The 22,322-nt window shown below is 42.7% G+C and overlaps 1 protein-coding gene across 7 annotated transcripts in view; it reads left to right on the top strand.

Annotated features, from left to right (window-relative positions):
- USP40 (ubiquitin specific peptidase 40) overlaps window positions 1-22,322 on the top strand; it is a 703,484-nt gene that overhangs the window by 317,359 nt on the left and 363,803 nt on the right. For all 7 annotated transcript variants that reach the window (XM_086956273.1, XM_086956270.1, XM_086956267.1 and 4 more), the window contains 2 exons: window positions 1,717-2,054; window positions 15,379-15,514. In XM_086956273.1, the coding sequence (XP_086812399.1) occupies window positions 1,717-2,054; window positions 15,379-15,514 (474 nt within the window). The remainder of the gene's footprint in view (window positions 1-1,716; window positions 2,055-15,378; window positions 15,515-22,322) is intronic.

Below are 22,322 nucleotides of genomic sequence, written 5' to 3'. Positions count from 1 at the left end.
TTTTGTTCAGAGGAGCAATTAAGGTACCACAGGGTAGCACATAGAATGCAATACACATGATCTAACACAACAAAGTGCTAATTGTGTTTGTGGAGCAGGCTATCATAGAGGAACCCAAAAATACTTGTCTGAAGACTCATTGATGAAGATCTGGTGGGAAGAAGTGTAAAGCTACAATAATGAGATCTTATATTCTATAACCAAAATATAACTTGTGCTGAAAAAGTAATACAGTTTCACATCCTATAAAACTTAGACGTTCCCTTTCAATTGCAAATTTGAGCTGTGGTGCAGAAGGGTGTACGCATGGAAACCAGTGATTCGTCTTGCTTTTGGCCTGAAAATGTACTTGCTGTTTATACTGTCATCATCGTCTCTGTTTTGCTTTTAAAGTAATTTTAAGATCTGGGATGTTAGTTTAGTGTCTGCACAGCCTGGCCCTATTCTGTTGAGATGTGGTCACTCTGGTTTATGCACAGTTGACCCTCACTCACCTGCAGTTGTTTCTACTTAGGTTAAACCTTGAGGTGTTTGTTTTAAGGTGCTAGCACTTTCTACTTTAAAAAATATAATTGTATTATTTTGCTTACCTTTTGCATCTTTCTGGTAGATATGCTATCCAAGCACAGATTCTGCATTGCCCTCTCCTCTCCAGGCTGTAGAGTGGTCTCTTTTTAACATCTAAAAAAGTCCCAAATTAGTACTCGGCACACTGTAACCCACAGTTGTTAACACTATTAACTGATAACTGCTCTCGTTGCGAAACTCAGGGAGCCGACTTTCCTCACCTGACCTGGGGCTGCCGAACAGTGCAGGACTTTTGAATGCGTATGAACTCACAGGAGTTACTTCATTGCAGGCACAGTAACGTCACAGTGCTGTTTATTGGGGGATATCAGTAGACAGGAAGGTCACAAGATGGCGTTTAAATTCTTGCATCTAGCACTGGTTCTTGCTAGGCGCAGGGTGGCCATCACCTGGATGGGACAGCGCACCCTGGAGATAGATCACTGGCACAGGGATGTGGCAGAATTGGTGCTAGCAAGCGATTCATATAAAACTTAGCAGAAAACATGATAAAGTGGAGAAAGATATCGTCGTGTAGCGATATTTGAGTGACAGATTTTTGGCCCCAGACTGCGACCCGAACAGTGCGGATAATGATGGTGTGTATCGGATTTGCAGTGGTACGCGCCAGTTGCTCTCCTCTTAGACAGTGTATGAGACTGAATATTGCAATGTTGGGCACTGTCCCTTTACCTACCTGCTGTGTACTATGGCTCTTGTTATTACTGCTACAAAGTTACTTCATGCAAAAAAGAACGTTTTCAAAAAACAACAGCATCGCGAACTCCTTTTCAAACAGCACTTTCTCACAATGGATTACTACAGTTCATTCCAGCTGCTGTCCTACTTTTTCATGTGTTCAAATGTTTTCATTAAAATTTCAGAAATAAAAATGGTGATACAAAAGAGTTGAGAAAAAGCAACCTGCAAAACTTCTACTTTCTCATTAGTCAAATCTAGTACTTCAGCAACGTGTCATTGCTGTATGTGTTAGAGGTATTGTGTACCGATCGTATATTAAATGTGATATAAAATTAAAGCTTTACTGTTGATTCTCGAAGTTCATCCATCCTTGTGACGTGAGTTTACCATCCGTTGTTCTCTTTTCTGATGGATTGTCTCAGCTCGCTCACTCTTGTGTTTCTGCAGGTAGGTGGAGTATCAATCCAGACAGGCGAGGCTGTGGAGCCACTAGTCCTGAGCATCCTACATCCTGCAGAGAGTGGTCGTTCTCTGCATGTCTCACGGTTCAGAGAATCTCAGCAGGTGTTTGCGGGCAATGCTGAATTAGGTTCAGTGCGGGAGGCATTGGCAGCAACGCTGCAGGCAGACAGAGTGACACTTTGCTACCCGCTAGGATCCGGTGGCAAGGATGCAGAGACTTGGAATTTCTTTCCTGAGGCAGACATGAATAAATCTATACGGAGCCTTGGCCTGAGAGATGGAAGTCCCATCCTTGTTCTAGATGCAGACTGCATTGATCAAAGGTGAGTGACCAACTGCTCTGTCGGGTTGCGGCATAAATGACATTTTGCTCTGAGAGATAGGAAAAGCTCATCTGCATTTGTCTGAATGTATTTGTCCATTGAATTTGCTAATGTTAAAATCCAAGCTATGTTACAAGGAAGTCATCCAGTGATGCATTGTAGGTTTTAAGGCAGTGTGGAGTTGGTGTGTTGTTAGCAAATCATTGCTTTCTCCAGTACAGCTTCCAGTACTACCAATATTGTTAACTAATAACATACATTTTAATATATAGGTACTATTAACATGGGGAATCATTATCTACAAAGTCCTTACCCTCTGTGCCCCTGCCAAGCAACACATTTAATTGTTTTCAGCAGTAACAGGCCACCAATAAATTCTAGAGAGAAGGGAGCGTGGATAATTTGTGGGCTACTGAAATGAAAATATGGAACTACATGTTGCCTCTGGCTTGCCTAGCACGATTATGAGGTCTGGACATGTTTAATCATATTTTTTCTCCAATATTGAATATTTCATAGATTCACATGCTTGTATCTTCCCCATCATCATGGTGGGAGTCTCACAGTAATAGAATGACCATAGCAGTACAAGAAAATACTGCATAGAAAACCCCATAGGGAACAACATTATTTGGTAACCTAACCTCATCATTATGTGGTCCAAAACTCAGCCAGTCAGCTGCCAGCCCTGACATCACATGCCCCAGCAGAGCCATCATACCTCAGATTTCCAACATCCTTCGTGTGAGAAGGAGTCTCCCTGAGCCTTGCTCAGTTTTGTTCCTGAGTGAACTTTTGACCTTTCCAACTGCAAGTCTTTTCTTCTGGATTTAAGGTACTGTTTTCCATCTTGTACCTAGTGTGGCTGGAAGCTCAAAAAAGAGGCTTTTTAGGCCCTGCAGATCCTGTGGGAAAGCCAAACTATATTTTGAAGACCCCCACAAGGACTGTTTGTATTGTCTTCATTCAAAACATGTGCCTAAAGACTGCAAGCACTTCAGAACCTTTTCAGCTAAAACTTTAAGGGACAGAGAGGCACGCTTACTGTTGTGGCTTCAGAAAAAGAAGGCCACCTCAGAATCTGACTCAGAAGATGATTCCAATATTGAGTCTTCTAAAAAGCGGAAGTCATCAGCTTCTGAGGAAAAAGTGGAGTCTAATAAGCAAAAAACTAAAGACAAAGAAGCATCTTCGTCTTCTCTTCCTCTTACTCCGCTAAAGAAGTCTTCAGAATCAAGGGCAGTGTCTTCAGCCCCGTCGACGGAGACTGGGGCGGAGACTTCGTCGAAGATAACAATCTCGACGACGACAGCTGTGTCGACGTCAGTGACTAAAACAACGTCGTCGAAGAAAGGTTCGTTGACGGGAAGAGCTTCGTCTACCTCGCCGACGACACCATCGACGACGACCTCATCAACTACGACATCGTCCACGGCACCATCGACGACGACTACCTTGTCGACGATCATTCAAATCTCTTCGTCTACTGGAGCATCGACGACGGGAGCTCAGTCGACGATGTCCTTTAAGTCACCAATGACAAAATCATTGATATCTCAAGTATTTTCCGCCGTTGATGGGCTCGTCGACGGTCAAGAAATCTACAGAATTTACAGCTTGGACAAAAATTTCTCCGCTTCCTCCATCAAATCTGAGGATGAAGAGTCTATGGGAGTAGCTTATAGTCCTTCCCAGCTACAAATCAAGAGTCAGGACACAGATGAAGAAGAGTGCCAGGAGGTTCAAGAGGTTTTTTCTTTTCAAGATCGTCCAGTATCCGACTGCAAAAGATACGAGTCGTTCCAGCATTCATACGAGTATGAAGAGGAAGAGGACACGCATCCTCATGTGAGGGAGGAGTCCATCTTGATGCCTGTTTCTCTGGTGACTGACTTATGTCACATGATCAACAACTATTACCGTTGTTTTCCTGAAGCTAACGCTCCTGTCTCGAATACTTCAGTCTGTTCTATCCAAACTCCAGTAGTTCAACCTCCGCCTATAGTACAAAAGATTCAATCTCCCCCAATTATCACAATTATGGATGATTTCGCAGAGAGTGACGGAGAACAGCCAGAAGAAGGGGAACTTCTTCATGAGAATCCAGTAAGTATAGAATGGGATCAATCTATTTTACCTACGACACTGTCCCCATCGCCAGCAAACTTTCCTCCCCAGGACATTGGAGGATTCCATGACATTATGGAAAAAGCCTCAAAGAGATTTGAGCTTCTACTACCAGTGAAGGTAACAGAGTGTTTTCTATACGACTTCAAAGAGGAATTAAGGGAATCCATCAGAGCAATTCCTATCATCGATCATATATGGGAGCAGTGCTTGAAAATAATGAAGAATCCAGCCTCGGTTGGGCTCTATGTGCCCAGAATAGAGAAGAAGTATAGGACCCCAGAATCTTCTTGTGCATGCTTAATTGGACATCTGCGTCCGGAATCAGTAGTGATGCAAGCTGCTCAGAGACAGTCCAAAAATCCAGTCTCAACTTCTGTAGCTCCTCCCGATAAGGAAGGAAGAGGGATGGATGGCCCGGGGAAGTGTTTTGCTGTGATGACAGCAGCTTCCATTAGAGCTGCAAACGCTCTAGCTCTGATCAGTCGTAACAATAGACAGATGTGGTCAGACATAGCACCATTGTTGGCTCATTTCCCAGACGACAAAAAGGAAGAAGCTGCCGCCCTATTACAAGATGGGACTAGGGCGGCCTCTGAATCCATTGATCTCGCAATGGATATGCCATCGGTAGCCTTTAGGCAAATGGTGGCAGCAGTGGCACTCCAAAGACAAGGTTGGCGTAAGGCCACTTCATTCAGACCGGAAGTCCAGGCTAAAATAGTAGATATGCCTTTTGACGCAGAGAATCTCTTCAGAAAGCATATTGACAATGCTCTCCAAGGAATCAAAGCTGACACGGACACAGCGCGAGCATTGGGCTCTCTACAACAAGGTAGATTCCAGTCCTTTCGGAGGAGAGGGGCTAGAGGCCAATACAATCAAAGGTTCATACTAGTCCAACAGGTACCAACCTTACAGTCAACAGGGGTATTGTCAGTTTTCGAGTAACCAGCAATTTCGATCTCAAACAGCCCATATCATCAGCAGTCCAAAGGGAAGAATACTGCGAGGGGATAGTCGCAGCAAACCAATAGGAGACATTGACTTTATTGAAGCACCCGCCACTTGCTCAGACCTCAACAACAATCATTACCTTTCTCTCCTTTATCAGCAATGGCTGTCGATAACAACAGACAGATGGGTACTGGACATGATCCATCAAGGCCATACCCTGGAATCTAAACAGAAACCTCCGAATCAACCTCCTGTCCACATTAAGCAACAACGTCTGTCAGCCCTCAAGGCAGAAATATTATCTCTTATAGTGAAAGGGGCAATAGAGGAGGTTACACATCCTCAGCGAGGAAAAAGATTTTACTCGCATTTCTTTCTGATAAAGAAAAAGCAGACGTCAAAATGGAGGCAGGTAATGGACCTGAGAGGTTTGAACAAATTCATCAAAAAGATACCCTTTCGTATGCTATCTCTTCAAGAAATACTCCTACTTCTACGCAAAGGAGACTACATGGCATCCCTGGACCTCTTAGATGCCTATTTCCACATTCCAATTCGCATAAAACATGGGCAGTTTCTACATTTCATGGTGGCGGGCGCCACTACCAATTCAAAGTCTTACCCTTCGGTCTAAAATCAGCTCCAAGGGTCTTCACAAAGTGCATGGCGCCAGTAGCAGCGCACCTGAGACTACAAGTTCACCAGATTTACCCATATCTGGACGATTGGCTCATAAAAGATACATCATACCAGGATGCCTGGCACTCTCTACAATGCTGGATGGATCTTTTCCATTGACTGGGACTAAGGATCAACTTAGAAGAGTAATCTCTAATTCCATCACAATCCCTTCAATTTCTAGGAGCCATGCTTCGCACAAAGGAAGCAAAAGCTTATTCTTCAGAGGTGCGTACTCAAAAAATCTTACACCTGGCGTCACATCTGCAAACAAAAAAGTGCACTTCAGTGAGAATCTTCACGTCCTTATTGGGGATGATGTCTTCCATTATCCCCTTGCTTCCCAATTGCAGATTAGACATGCGGCCTCTCCAAGAGCTTCTCGACAAACAATGTTAACAATCCCAAGGGTCCTTCGAAGATCGGATCACCATCACTCGTCAGATCCAGGAGGCCCTGTCATGGTGGAGGATCAGAAACCATTTGACAAAAGGTCTGCTTTTCGAACCTCAACATCCCAGTTATGTTATGATGACAGATGCATCACTCCAAGGTTGGGGGGCACATCTCAAAGAAGTTGAAATACAAGGACAGTGGTCCAACCACGAAGCTAAACTTCACATCAACCTGTTGGAGCTAAAAGCATTGTTCTTGGATTTACAAGCATTCCTTCCCAGAATCCACGATTCGACGGTACTAGTCAGGACGGACAGAACGACGACGATGTTTTACCTATTAAAACAAGGAGGCACAAAGTCAAAGCTCCTGTCAAAACAAGCTCAGGAGATTTGGAAGTGGCTACTGCTACACAGCATCTCTCTACAAGTCCAGCATGTTCCAGGACTGCACAACACAAGTGCAGATTTCCTGAGCAGATCAGCCAGTGTTTCCCACTAGTGGCAATTAGCTCAAAGTCAACTTCTGAGAGTGTTTCGTCTGTGGGGCACCCCAACGTTGGATCTTTTCGCAAACCTCCACAACTCGAAATGCAAGCACTTTGCAAGCGGGTTCTTCCAAGCGGGATTGTGGGGCAATGCACTGCAGCTACGCTGGACAGGAATGTTCGCGTACGCATTTCGTCTATTCCCTCTGATATCTAGAGTGTTACGGAAGATGAGATCAGAACCGTGCCACTTAATTCTCATAGCCGCGGCATGGCCGAGACAAGCCTAGTTCTCGGAGCTTCTCCAGATGTCGGTGGCCCCCAGAATACAGTTTCCGCTATTGCAGGACCTGATCACTATGAACGACGGACAAATTCTCCATCCATATTTGACATTGCTGAACTTGTCAGCCTAAAACCTCACAAACATGAATTTCAATTCTTAAATATTTCTCAAGAATGCTGGGATATACTCTCACAATCTCGGGCAATTTTAACAAATAAAACATATACAGCAAAATGGAAGAGATTTTGTCAGTGGTGTGCATCTCAAGATCTGCATCCCTTTGCTGCTTCTTCAGAGCAAATTCTCCCGTACCTTTTACATTTGGCCAAAGCAGGTCTATCTCATGCATCACTAAAGGTGTATCTGGCAGCTATTTCAAGATATAGGAGGGTTCCTAACCATCCATTGCTTTGGTCGCAAAGAGTGATAAAATAATTTCTTAAAGGACTCTTCTGAGTGTTTCCCCCGGTTAGGCACCCATTAGTCCCTTGGCAGCTCAATACGGTTCTTACGCAGCTCATGAAACCGCCGTTTGAACCAGTGCATTAAGCAGACTTAAAGTTTATTTCATGGAAGACTGCTTTGCTGTTAGCCCGCACGTCAGCAGGGAGGGTCAGTGAAATTCAAGCTTTCTCAATTGGAGAAAGTTTTCTTCAGTTCCGACAAGATAAAGTTATCCTTAGGACAAATCCACAATTCATTCCTAAGGTCCCTTCCATTTTTCATCTCAATGAACCTGTAGTGTTACCTACATTCTTTAGAGATCCTTCTTCGGCAGCAGAAAGAGCCCTACACGCTCTAGACATTAAACGATGTTTAAAATTCTACATTGACAAAACAAAGTCTTTCCAGAAAACAAACCAACTATTTGTAGCCTTTTCTGGACCTAGGAAAGGTTTAGCGCTATCCAGATCCAGTATTTCGAGATGGATAACTTCTGCCATTTCCTTATGCCATGAGATAGCTGGAAAACCTCTGCATTCCAGAGTGCACGCTCATTCCACAAGAAAGATGGCAACTTCAGCGGCTCTGTTTGCGGGAGTGTCGCTACCAAACATCTGCAGAGCGGCGACATGGAAAAATGTGCACACCTTCACTAGACACTATTGTCTGGATACTGCGTGGAACAAGGATTCCGCAGTGGGACAAGCAGTTCTGCATCATTTATTTCAATAAGGTATTTCTCAAACTATATATTTTTATATACGTGTATACAAGTATATATATGTGTGTATATAGGCATTTTGATAGCCACTCTTATTTGGATGTTGTCTTTGCATAAACCATTCTTTCATTGCATACTGGTTCATAATGGATTGCTTCTGGGGGTTATAATATCCTAGAGATAGGAGCAGAGCCCGGAGAGAATATGGGGTTCTATCCTGGAACGCAGTGTGGTATAAGTATTGCTCTCTATTCTGATACAAGCATGTGAATCTATGAAAGATTCAGTACTAGAGAAAAAAAGTTACTTACCTGTACACTATGGTTCTCCAATATTGATATCTTTCATAGATTCACATGGGACCCGCCCGCCTCCCCGTTTCTCAGGTAGACCATTTTATCTCTGGATATATCCTTGTCTCTTACCTGGGGCTAGAAATATGATGGCTCTGGTGGGGGAGTGTGTAGAAAGGGCTGGCAGCTGATTGGCTGAGTTTTGGACCATATAATGATGAGGTCTGGTTACCAAATAATGTTGTTCCCTATGGGGTTTTCTATGAAGTTTTTTCTTGTACTGCTATGGTCATTCTGTTAAAGTGAGATTTCCACCATGACAACGGGGAAGATACAAGCATGTGAATCTATGAAAGATATCAATACTGGAGAACTATAGTGTACAGGTAAGTAACTAGTTTTTTTTTTCAAAATGCCAATTGCATCTCACGGACATAAGTGGTCATAACAAGGGGACCGACACGATTAAGGATTTTAGTGCTCTATATGATTACTAACTGTATGGGGAAAATATTTGGAAAGTTACATTGTTGTTGCTTGGATCAGGTCCTTGAATCTACAAGGTTTATAGTTTCTATCTAAGGTGGCTTCCAGAAATGAAATTCATGGGTATAGTAGAGCAAGGTTACAGACTATCCAAATTTTAAAACACATTTCACTTAAACAAGGTAAATTGTTTTTGTGCTTTTCTTAATCGGGAGGCCATTTTTGATAATAAGGGACGGTTCCAATTGAAGGTCGATCTGATTGTACATTAAGTTCCACTGATACTTGTGAGAGCTACATCTTACCTGCATATTGAAGCTTGGCATGTGTAAGATCTTGGCAGATCACAGAGTGGACCCCCTCATTTCTAGTTAATAAGGGAAATCAAGATGTTTGCATGTTGGCTCCACCTCTTTAAACATCTTTATATTTGATTTTGTTACTGCATTGACAATTTTTATTTTTATTGTTCTGTCCTCCTTTCTCCTAAATTAGCAATAGGATGTTAAAAAAGTGTTTTTATTATATGCAACATAAAAGATAGGCACCATGTGCATGCAGTATGTAATGATTCAACAGCATGATGGGTTTAATTTAGTGAAGCTAGTTACTTCTGGAGAGCATGGTGGCCACATTATTTTCTGGAGCCCTTTGATTATCCAAATGCTCCAAGACAGCTCAACGTTTGATTTGTTTTTCTTCCATTGTGTCTGGAAGCAATTTTCATTAGAAGTTAATTTTATCACATATCTCAGCACTGAAACGTGGGCTTAGGTTGCTGGTCAACATTGACTGTAAGAAGGCAGATGAACATTTATCAGGGAGCTGTGTCTCCAGTCTGGCATTGCAGAGAGTCTGGTCATAGAAGAAAAACCAGAGGGAATAGTTATGGAGACTAGCCGGTTCCCCCATGCTTTGACATCGGCAGCAACACCATAGCCAACGGAAGAGTAGTCCTTTCAAACTCTGAAGCAAAACCACCCAAGCTTGTTCGGAGCCTCAACCAGCACCCACCCACAACCCCCCCACCCACAACCCAGCCTCCACTCCAATCTCAGTCGGTTTCTGATACGGTTCACTTACATTGCAGATATACAGAGGAACCTCAAGATGACAATGATAGTTCCCAGGTATATGATTATGAAAATCTATTTCTGGATTTATAAGAGGCCAGTGGTCTAGACACATCAACAGAGACTGAAGTATAGCTGTGCATCGAAAATAAAGAGTCTAATCAAAATGTCCAAAGTTCTTGTGTCTTTATTTTTATTTCCTCTCTGTTTCTCATTTGAAACAAAACAGCCTCAGCATTTCGTTAAAATAATGAACACCTTCTGTGGGTATTTATTCAAAAAACACAATAGCTCATGTGTATGTCCAAAGGACAAATATCATTTCAGGTGAAGTCACAGCTCATAATTTCTTCTCCATTTTGCCCTAATTGGCTCCTCAAATTAAATTAACCACATTTTGACTAACTTTGTTTGATATGCAGAACTATCATAAAGCAGCCAAATATATTAGGGTGTGCACTACATGTATGATTAAGGGACAGTGTGGGGTGTGCGAGTTCTGTTTAGCAGATGTTTGTAGTTGTTGATACCTCGCCGACCCTGGTCTAAACTCTCCAACTGGGCCTACCACTGAAGACTCTGTCTCCTTTGCGACAGTTATCAGGAGAGGAGCACCCGTACTGGACTTACCGCTTATAACAGTAGAAGTCCGAACAAATGTGCTTACAGAGACCCTCAACCATGGCAGGTCTCACAGGATTTTCTCCTTTTTTTTCAGTGAGGCATGACAGACACTCCTGGGCGAAGCCAGGTTCTTGCCATCCAGTAAATCAGCAAATAGCAGAAGACATAGACCAGCTCTAGGGGATCTTACTTTCCTGTTGCAGCATCCACTACTGCCTGGTAGTTCAAGCCTCTTTCAGCAGACTCAGTCTCAACAGGTTACTGACCACTCCGTCAGACAGGGAGTTAAAATCCATGGACGCAATTGGGAAACTTACATTTTCATCTGCCAGTCTTGCCCTCAGGTCCGTAAACTCAAGTTGCCCCTAGGTCATTGTTCACATATGTTGCAGGACATAGTAGCCAATAACTTACCTGCAGGCCCTGTGGGACTTTGGACCAGCCTTCAGTAGATAATTCAGGATGGCCAGTATGCAACGAAACAAGTGTCCTGGCTTCCAGGGACTACAAACGACTCCTTCATTTGCCCTCAGCAGCGCGCTGTCCCTCGGTTGAAGGCCGGATAAACTTTTACCTCCATGGATTACATCTGACAGATGAGTGCTCCAAATCATCCAACACAGTAACATCCTACCCTTCATTTCCAACCTACCAAGGATGCCACCTACTCTGCAACAGTTTCTGGAGGACCCCTTGTTCATTCTCCAAAGGAAAGTTCAGTCTCTTGGATGAGGGAGCCACAGAGAGGTTTCTATTCAGCGATTGCTACTGTCTATTAGTCCTGATACTTTCAGGAGCTGAAGAAGTACGGAGGTCTCCATCCCATTCTAGATTCCCACACCTTCTTAACTTCTTCAAGAATGACAAGTTCAAAATGCTCATCTTGGCCCAAGTTTTGTTTGGCCTGGATCAAGTAAACGGGATGGTTATGTTAGATTTGCAGGTTTTTTGTTTTCACATTATGTTCTTCAATCCCACAGACTCTACCTGCGGTTTCAGTTAGGCCACAAGCAGTTTCAGGTTTCAGTGCTCCTCTTCGACCTCTCTAGTGCCCCTCAGGTGTTCACGAAAATAATGGTGGTGGTTTCTGTCAGTCTCCGGAGTTTTAGAATATCAGTCTACCCATACCTTGACAACTGATTATGGAAGGCAGACTTACCTCTATCAGCTGTAAACCACCTCCAGATAATGGCTGTCTTGCCAGCCTAGTGGCTCTGGATTGGGCCAAGGGAGTGTTTTACCTAGAACATCTACCTATGAGCGTCTGTCTGATTCAGCTGCCTCTTCCTCAAGACCTATCACAATAACAGGGCAGGTTTATATAATAAAGCCGACACATCTTGCTTGGAGATTGAGCTACAACAGTTGACAGCCTTCGATCTCCCTTGCGTCCACCTAATAAGACATGAAGCTGGCACGTTTGTTGCTTGGTGCTCTGGTACTCCTACCTGCACAGCCAACTTATACATAACCAATTATTGGATGTTCCTGATTTCTCCTAGTCTCCCTGCAAGGCCTTGCCCTGGCAACAGTTCAAAGTTAAGTCACCTTGAAAGGGCTGGACCATGTGTTTGCGCCAAATGGGACCTTAATCTGGTTCTAATTTTCTTGCCTTGTATTCCATTTGAGCCAATGCACAGTTATCCGCAAAGGTTGCTCACCTTAAAAACAGTGTTCCTCATAGAGATCATGTCAGCTTGTCGCATAAGCACTTTTTGTCAACCATGCACCAGCTTCTTTCCAGACAAATTAGTTTTAAGGAGCAAGAGGCATTACTCCCAAAGATTATGACGCCTTTCCATGTAGTGCAGTCCATTGCCCTGCTGATGTTCTTTGCTCCACCTCCTCACATGGAGTAAGAGACTCCATTTTCTAGATCTCGAGGAGAAGCCACTTCTGGTCCGGTATCGTCGAGACTTCGACTCCACCTACTGATGTGTGACAGAGTTGCTCAGAAAATTCTCTGGATCTAGTCTGGCAGTGGGAAGGGGGTAGGGAGAGGGGGTCAGGGGTAGGTGGGATTCACTAGATGAGGAATCTGCAATTAAATAGAGTATTCACCAGAAAGAGAATTAATGAAGGTAAATAACTTCTTTGCTTGTACCGTTTTGTTGTGTGTGCCAATTCGTGTGGGTTTTCTAAAACCTAAATCGCAAAAGTCATTCAGTCAAATAAGTATTGAGCTGGCTCGGGCCTCCTCTCTGGCCTGGGAATGTTTGATGAGACTGCTAGGATGGCATTCACTAAATAACCTTGCAGACTGCATTCAATATCGACCATTGGTTGCAGAGATACCTAACTTTAATTGCCCCCTTTATGCATGTCCGTGAATGTTTTATCGCTCTGTGATTGGCCTTGTAGAAAATACCTGTAAATCCACACCGCAGGTATTCTATACAGGGGTCACTGGTTGCTACTTTACAGACCCATAAAGAAGATCCCTTCTAGACTCGATGACCTGCATTTGCCAATTCCCACATTGCAAATAACTGGCTGCTTGCACATTGGTGTGGGAATTTCAGGGCTCTGGCATGGAAGGCATCTGTAGTTGCCCATCCACACTCCTACTTAGTCGGACCTTGCCCTCCTCCTTGAGACACTCAGTTTGGCATCATTAGTAAGGTAGCTCCTGGGAGCGAATTGTAATCGACTTCACTTGACACAGTTGGAGCTTAGTAACTCCTGTTTGTCCTACGACTCCCCCAATAGGCACCCCCACGTGCTCTATTCATGTCTAATTACATTTAATTGGAGAAATACCTGCAGTAGGCAGCTTATGCCTTGAAGACCTTTTGAGCAAGTAAACAAAGTTTTCAGAAATAACAGCGCTGCCAAAAATAAAGCTCTTGCATTTAAAACCCAGTGTGATATCAACATTCAGCTATAACACATCAAAAAACCCGAATAGTCACCCATGTTCAAGTGGGATAAACTACAAACTTTTCAGTGGTACTCGTGTTGACGTCCTGCCGCTCCTTACTACTCTCAGCATCGTGGAAGGAATGGGGTACTCGGCAGAGATGGGGATGTCTAGTAGGAAAGCATTACCAGTAGTAAATAGGGCTTTTCCAATCCAAGGTCAGGCACTCTGGCCTCCATCAAGTACACAACAGTTGTTATAGCTCCTCTGTACAGAAACAACATGCATGCCTTCCATGCTTGAATGACTGGTGTCTGTAAAATACAAAATCATTGCAGTGGAATCATAGATGGTGCTTTTCAGTAGTTAAACATTGTTGATTTTTCTGTCAACATGGTCAATTAATCATGTTTCCTCATGCAGTCATGCATCTATTAGAAAATATGTTTTTACCTGGTGGAAGACTTTGGGCAATATGTGCGGATTTTAGGGATAGCGATTTTCTAATTGATATTTTCTGCGAATCTCAGTCAGGAAATCGCTATCCCTAAAGTATGAACCTCTATTCATTTCATTTAGTGATTCCTATAGGGTAGCAAATCGACTTACCTCATGAGTATTATTGAGGTAGGTTGCAGTTTGTGACCCATTCGGAATAGTAGCCATCACAGGGATGGTGGCCTGCTACGGTCTGCAGACTACCATGTCTGTGATTTGCTTTTTAATAAAGCAATCTTTTTTTAAAATGCAGCCAGTTTTCTTTAAAGAAAAACAGGTTGCGTTTAAAAAGAAAAAATGAAACTTTGAAGTTTAATTTTTTTAAGTGTAGGCAGTGGTCCGGGAGACTAATGCCTGCTTTTAAAAAATATTGTTTTTCATTCTGAAAGGGGAAGGCGCCCCACTGGGACCTCTTCTCATTTGCGAAGGGGTTACCGCCTCCTACATAGAGTGGTAAAATAGGAATGTTTTGTAACCGTAATTTGTTCACTAAAAATTCATACATCCCATTCAGATTCAACATTTGGACGGGATTCCCCAAATTGCAAACACAAATTGTGATAAGGTAACATGTTACTGAGTCGCAATTTGTGTTTTGTAAATGCAGTTTTGCAGTCATAAACTGCACTGTTGCGCTGTTACCGACCACAACAATGGTTTGCACATATGGCTATTTGACTGAATTTCTTCTATTGATTTCTCCAATCTGCAGTATGAAAATAAAGCCTTGCTATTACACATTTCCTTTCTCCATGATTGTGCACGATTTGTCTATTAACTTTTAGACTGCAAATTGTTATTGTCCTAGTTCCTCATGAGAAAAATCTGTACTGCTGTAAATGTGAAGAAAATGAAATCCCTGCCGGCTGAAACCTCGTAGGCAATTTTATAATCTGGAAAGTGATGGTGTAATTGCTTCAGGTTCTTAGTTGTGCTTGGTCTGACAAAGTCAAAGAAAACTAAGTTTGAGGTGTAGAATTGTATTTCAGTCTGCATTTTCCAGGATTGTTCAAATCTGTATATGATGTTGGTCGGTTAACTGTACCCCATGCGCTGTTCCGATTTTTTTTTTTATCACCCCTTTCTTTTTTTTCCCAATGATTTTTGTGGCATTACTTGATAGTATATTGATAGTAGATTTTAACTCGTACACATGGAGTATTAGTAGATTTCACTGTTAGTGGTTTTGAAATAATTCATTTCATATCAGATAAACTGATGGAGGCCTGTAGATGCCAATCAATGTCAATCAAGCCAGTTCAAAGGGCACTTTAAAGCCTTAATGCAAGGTGAGTCCTTCGTCCTCTTCTTGCATCTCTCCTAAAACTGCCATTCACTGTCTTTTGCTTTGTGCCACGGATGCCTTATCGCAGAAATTGGTATTTTGTTCCTAGCTTTGTCAATATCGAAGGGAAGAACTCTACTAACTCTACTGTCTCTGGCTATGACAACCGGTGGTTCCAGGTTCAGAACTTCTGCAAGTCCAAAACTGTAGGCCAGCATGTCAGGATCCAGGTCACAGCAGACATGGTGAGTGATTTTAATAGTTTTAGAATATGTATAGTGGATGAACTGCTGCGCTATACAATGATTCATTTGACCGGGGAGGCATAAATAGAGTTCGACATTGCTGCTTCCTCTTTTGGTGCACCCTAATGGATGGAGATAACTTCTAAATCTTATTCAAAGCTTTAAATGAAGCTATCTTACAAATGTTTCTGGTTGCTGAACATTTATCGTCACTGTAGCATAGTGTGCAGTTAAGAAGGTCTGAATGCCCAGCTCAGGGTAAGTCTTTCCAAGTGCCTGTTCAATGTGGAATAATCTAGAGACTCGTTGAGATCTGGGCGAGATTTTCCAGGGTCTAATCCAGAGAGGAGAATTGGTGTGTGGGGTGAAAAGCGTGGAATATAGGGTCCGGGAGATGTGCGCTTGTGCGTGTGTGTGTGTGTGTGTGTGTGTGTGTGTGTGTTTTTGCCCCCAAAGTCTGGTGCTTTTCTGGGTGAATGTACCTGGAGTGCAGGACACATTTAGATGGCCTTTCTGAGGGACTGATGGAATTTGCAAATTATGCCTCTGCAGCAGTCTAACTCTAATCTGGTCTGTCTCTTAGTCAATACATATTCTGACCTATTCTGGGTGCATCTGGTCTGTGCTGGTATGTCTGGCCGATTCTGGATAAGTCTGCTTTCTTTATGGTCAGTGGTTGGAAGAAATGCAGATGCTGGAAAATATTTTCTGTACATCTATAACTGAGAAGTTAATGCAATTCGCATTGAGTAGTGGGATATGATCACCAATACGCAGTATGATATAGGGCCATTTTATTTAATCTGTAATTTATGACATTGACACGTGCAGGGGAAAGTTGTAAGTAGCTTGGGATTTTGAATTTGGAGCAGGAAATAGGCCTTATTTGGGGAGAGTGGCAATACTGTGTTAGGCTTTTTAAAATCTCAAATTGTAGTAGACCCTCGAGATGTGTGCAAACTCTCTAGGCGTGAGGCAGGCAGTTCTCAGTCACACTCAGTCCTCTGAGCTAAATTATGCTAGGAGGGCAGCTGAGAAAAGAGCTGTATTTGTCCCAGGAGAGTGAGGTAAACTATCCAAGCAGTGGAGGAAGATTTTGTCCGTGAGCTGTAAGAGGAGAGAGCCTGTCACCTAGCTCTGAAGGTAGCTGCAGATCATGGATCTTTCTAAAAAATGATTGTGATACTGAAGCAAAAGAAGGGCAAGGAGACTGGTTTGCCTTCCGACCATCAGAGAGAATTGGAGGGGATTTTGCAGCTGATTCGAGGGTAAATCTGTAAACCAGCCATGTGACAAATAGTATTTGAGCACTTCAGGTACTCGGGCTAGAAGCGTTGAATACCCACCATCTAGCACATGAAGAGTAGCAGAGTTGTGATGCCATGCACCTTTGGCAGAATGCATAAGGACCAGCTGAATGGTGTGCCAGCAAACTGGGGCAACACTGACAACCATTCAGTTTTGACTGTAAACCATTATATTATACATGATCTATAAGTTGCATTCTGTATGGATGGTGGCTAAGTACACAAGTGAGTTACATGTATGGATCTGTATTTTACTTCCATCTTATCCGTGTCTCTGCATTACACATACATATTGCAGATTATTAGGCCCATTTTACACATGAAAGTGCTTCAAAGTTTTTACAGTTTCAGTATATAATATAGTAGTTTCTTTTCCTGCAAGTATATAATTGTATAATGGTTTGGTCAATGCATACTTAGCAAGCTGCCAAAATGAACATGGTATGCATTCTTTGGTATTTGACACATAAACTGTAGTTCTTCCTAGTGCATGGTATAGAACATTACAAATCAAAATAACGAAGATGTTTATCGGTCTGTTACTAGATGCTTTGCTTTGTCGTGCAGGGTTGAAGGACACTTGAGCTCAAGGCCAACCTACACTTTTGTCTGATTAGCAGTATATGAAGTGATGACTTGCAGCCATAGATCTGTAATCATACAGTCTGTTGTGAAGCTTTGCAGTGATGAAATGCCATCCAGACAGGCAGAGGAAATGACATACTCAAATCGTATACTGATTAAAGTATTTTGAAAATGACTTGACTGATCTCTTCAAGTTTTTATTTATGGCCTCTTCACTAACCTCTGGTCCATTTAAATCCAACTGGCCCTTTTTTGTCTGTCAATATCTGCTGGATTGTAGGTGGATCTTTCAGGAACCCCGGCTTCTGGAGTGTTTGTTCATTGTTAGATAAAATAAAAAGTTCCTCTTAATCCAGTCCTCTCTCTTCTGCCTCTACTCCCCAGAGTCTCGTCAGTGTTGATGCTAGAGGTGGTTATACTTCTATAGATTTGTTGTTAGGAACATCACACACCTGCCTGTCGATTGAATTGTTGGTGGCAGCTGCTTGCACTGTGAAACGCGAAATGGCTTGCATGCAGCCACTCAGTCTTTCACTGCCTGTCTTTCACTGCCTGCCCTGCGGACAGTCCAAGTTTGCATCTGCCCCGAGGGCACGCTTTATTTGTAATAGAGCACACTCTCACTGTTTGCCCCCGATGCACCTATTAAAAGACCAGCCTTGGTGGAAATAGGAACAATGGGCCCAGGTCTTCAAGGCTAGCACTTCCACAGTCCAGTGTAGTATCTGGTTTGTGGGCAAGAAGGAGCCCTTTGGATATGTCTCATAATTATTTTTACGACACAGTGATTGCTTGACGTTCAACTTCAGACTGTCCCTGAACTTAGCAAAACCATCTCTTCTCCCTGCCCAGAAAATGTTGTTTACAGTCGCAACACTGCATACAAACTATGGTGGAGGATAGCATCCATTTACACCATGATCAGCATAAGGGGTAATTTGCCCACCACAGCATGGTAGTCCAAAGAGAAGTAAGACTTCATGGTTTTTCTTTGTTCAACGTATCCCTCACTCAGGATGCAGCAGGCACAATTTAGTTGGTTCTTCTCTGGGGCAAGTAGAAAAAAACTCCTGTAGAACCCTCTACTTTGTTCATTATTATGCGACTCTAGTGGGTCATGACTCGAGCGTTTAATGAGTAGTTTATTCATGAGTTATTGCCCAATTATGGTCCGGGAGACCCTACAGGCCTAAAACAAATTTATGATGTATGGTAAACAGAGGATAGTTCCTTTGACATGCGTTTCGGAATGCAGTTTATCTGGTTCTGAAATCTTTCTCGTCTCTGGTGTTGGGGGTAAGAGTGCTGACACATATAACAGCACACCATCCCAAGGTTGTATGCCCACAAAGGTGTTTGAAATGTGGATCTGGGTATGTGACAGTCCGGGTTTGTTGGCGACTCATCTTGCTATAGTTCGAAACGCTGAAGCGGACCTACTGAGATCCTTGTTTGTCCTCCTTTCAAATGGATGTTACACACAATAATGTGCTTGATTTTCCCATCTATTTCTGAAGCAGATCAAGAATGGAATCTTTTATATCCTATATAATGTTTATTTACTTTTCCCATTAGGAGACTAAAGTGCTAATTGACAGTAATAGTATTTTCGTGATGAGCAGCAGTAGTTCCTTCTCTCTTGTTTCTTTTACCTACAAGTTAATCCTCAAAGTACAAGAGTTTCACAAAGGTCAGATTATTCTGTTTCCATTAAGTTACATGAATAGTGGATTTTTGTAACTTGTAAAATTGCCATGGGAACATCTATTGTTACAACTGAGGGAAGACTTGTAGTATACCCATATTTTGTGAGACATTGATAAACCGTCATGTGGTTCTCTCTTGGGACACAGTACATCAATCTAAATATATAATTACATTGATACATATGTTCAAGTTTTCCAAGGCGCTCTGAAAGGAAGCATTGTCAAGTCTCTTGCACCGTATACCATGTTTAATCTATTAGTTTCCTCTCTGTCCGGACTCACTATTTAGAATCTATTTTACAGAGTTTGAGACTTCTTTGGTTCAGATGCTCCGTCCATTACCACCCCCCTTTTGAGACTTCTTTAGATCCATTGACAATGCGTTTCTTATTGCAAAATGCAGTTTTCATAAGGGAGTATTTTGCCGTTTGCCACCAATTTCCACATATTCAGGAAACAAATTGTGTTTAGGATGTCTAGTGCCCAGTGATGTTAAACTGGAGACACACACGTCCGCTTTTATCACTTAGTTTCAACGTCGATTAAGAATTTGCTGTCTTTAATCTAAAGAGCCCTATGATGAGGTTACTTAACTGAACTACCACCAGATGCCTGCTTTTCTTATCTTTTGCCTGATTATTGCTTTTGTATAACAAATGAATGTTTGAAATGCTTCACTAATGTGGTAGAACCACATTAAATTATGAAAAATCAGTCATCTATTTATGCCACCAAAAGCCTGGTGGTAATTGCACTGCAAAAAAGTGCAATAATAGAGCTACACAAATGATTTCTCATTTTCAGAGTGGGAACTAAATCTTGGCATAATGCCTCACAAAAAGGAAATCTCTGCTGTGGTTTTCAGGTATTGAATTCCCCGAAAAGTCTAATTGATCTTCACTGTACTAAACAGGTTTATTGGGTAGAGCTTGGTGTTCACCCACTCATTTTCTAGAACCTCCTTGTTGCATGTGCAGCTGTAAATCACATGCTTTGCATAATTTTGCCATCTAGTGTTGGATGTGGACTTCTGCAGTTGTTTTTCTTCAAAAGTATTAGTTTTCGTTTCAAGGTAACTTGTGATCTCTTAAACACACAAAGCACCAGGACAATGACTCCACCGCAGATTGCTTTTTCCGGCCATTGTGGTTCGATCGTGCTTTTGGAGCCCCTGGACCATCGAACTACAAAAGCCCAGCCACTTTACTCCAGACACTGTCATCACCTCCAATTAACAGAGAAGACACTGTCAGACGATGAACACCTAGATTCCACCAGGACTAGAGGCGCCAGTTTGTAGCTTCTGCTCGCCCTGAGACCATGAGGAATCAAGCTTTTTAGCCTCCCAGGCATTTAAAAATGAAAAAATCTAATGTATTGAAGTGAACGTCAGAGGATTCCTTACAGAATACAATCCACGGCCCTCAATTCTGAAACATGGGCTAGTTCCATCAGGTATTATGGTGAGCCAAAGGTATTGGGGCCTGGCACCCTTATCTTCAAAGTGCTCCAATTATGAAGAAGAGCAAGGGCCCAAGTTAAACCTGCCCGCAGAACACAAACTGCACCATTGATACTGTCTGAGATTGTTGTCCTTTCAATGCTTGACATAAATAAGAGTCTCAAAGTCAGGCTAAGCACTGGTCTCAAAAAAGCCGGGTTTGGAGCTCCAAGACTTACCTGAAGAGGCCTCAACCACTGTCCTCGATTCTGCTCGACAGTTATAGCCTATCTCAGCACCTGAGAAGCCTTAAGGATAGGTCCCTCGGCCGCAGCAGTCGCCACAGCATTTGACTTTATCACATCACTCACATTTCAATGATACAGATCAGGACATAGAGTTAGATTTCCCAAGACCCTTATTACGAGTCTGTCCTCGCTGAGCAGGGTGACGATCCCGAGTGGGATTACACTATGTACCCTTTGAGCCCTACCCAGTGAATGCTCTACCACCAGATGACACAACTACTTACCTTGCAGTCATCCACAGAACAGCAGGTCACACAAAGTGAGGATTTTCTGAGGAGAGGCCAGTTTCTGCCCATTTTAAAAAGCATGACCAAGTGTATAGAAGAAGCATAAGCTGGCACTCAAAGACCCACTCTATATGAGATGCCATGTGCCGCCTGGATCATTAATAGTGCATATGTCTAGGATGTGAGTCTTTGCTAGGAGCACCGGAGAAGCTTCCCCACCAGACAAGGAGATGCTCAATTTAGATGCAGTAGGAAAAAGCATAGAGCAGTTGGAGTTGCAACTCATTGGCGTATCTCAACCTCATTAGACCTTCTCCTGGTATGACATATCCCTGGGAGGAGATGGAGCATCTCATAAAACAACTGCAACAAACCATCTGCAAGCAAGGCATCTGCAAGAGTGGCTCCTGTCAGCTGTCTAGCTAGGACACTGCTTGGAGTTTTACACCATCAAATATCCCACATCTCCGTCAAACAATCCTTCAATTACACTAAAGTCTACCCCAAGAAGAGGGGCAACCACATCTCAGCCAGGGAGATATAGAACAAAAAAATGTCAAGGGAATTATGTTCCCTGTACTTACTCAAACGAAACAAATATCAAACACTAAGGCCTACATAAGATCTCAGACCACTAAATTGTTGCATAGTGTCAGAGCACTATGAGAGTACCACCCTGCAGGACTTTATTCATCTGATCTACTCAGGAAATGACTTAGTCACCCGCAATCTCAGACACATAATTCCACATCCCTGTGTATCCAGTGCATCAGCTCTATTGCATATTTGTAGGAAGTAGACCACACTAACAAGTCCTAGTGCTACCATTCAGGGTAAGACCTGTCTGGGAATATTCACCAAATTCTTGGTAGTAGTTGCACTACGTCCGGGCCAAATGGCAATTCATGTCATCCGTACCTGGGCAACTGGCTGATAAAGAGCAGCAGCTATCAGCAATGCCTAATACACACTTAGCAAGTGGTATAACTTCTTCTCAGACTAGGCTTTGTGGTGAATGCCAAAAAAAACTCAGCTCTGGCCTTAACAGATACAACCATTTGAGGACCATACTGATCATAGTGATTAGAGAAGGCTTTCTCAACAGAGAGAGAGCATTGGGATTTCCATAGGCTGCTTCCTCTTTACAAGACATTGTGTTGTCTGACAGTGAGCATATTTTTGAAATTGTTGGGGATGATGGCATCATGCATTGCAATAGCTCTGATTGCTCACC

The sequence above is a fragment of the Lissotriton vulgaris genome, chromosome 2_1 (assembly GCF_964263255.1).
Source record: "Lissotriton vulgaris chromosome 2_1, aLisVul1.2, whole genome shotgun sequence".
Taxonomy (NCBI): domain Eukaryota; kingdom Metazoa; phylum Chordata; class Amphibia; order Caudata; family Salamandridae; genus Lissotriton; species Lissotriton vulgaris.
This window is presented reverse-complemented; position numbering and strand designations above follow the sequence as displayed.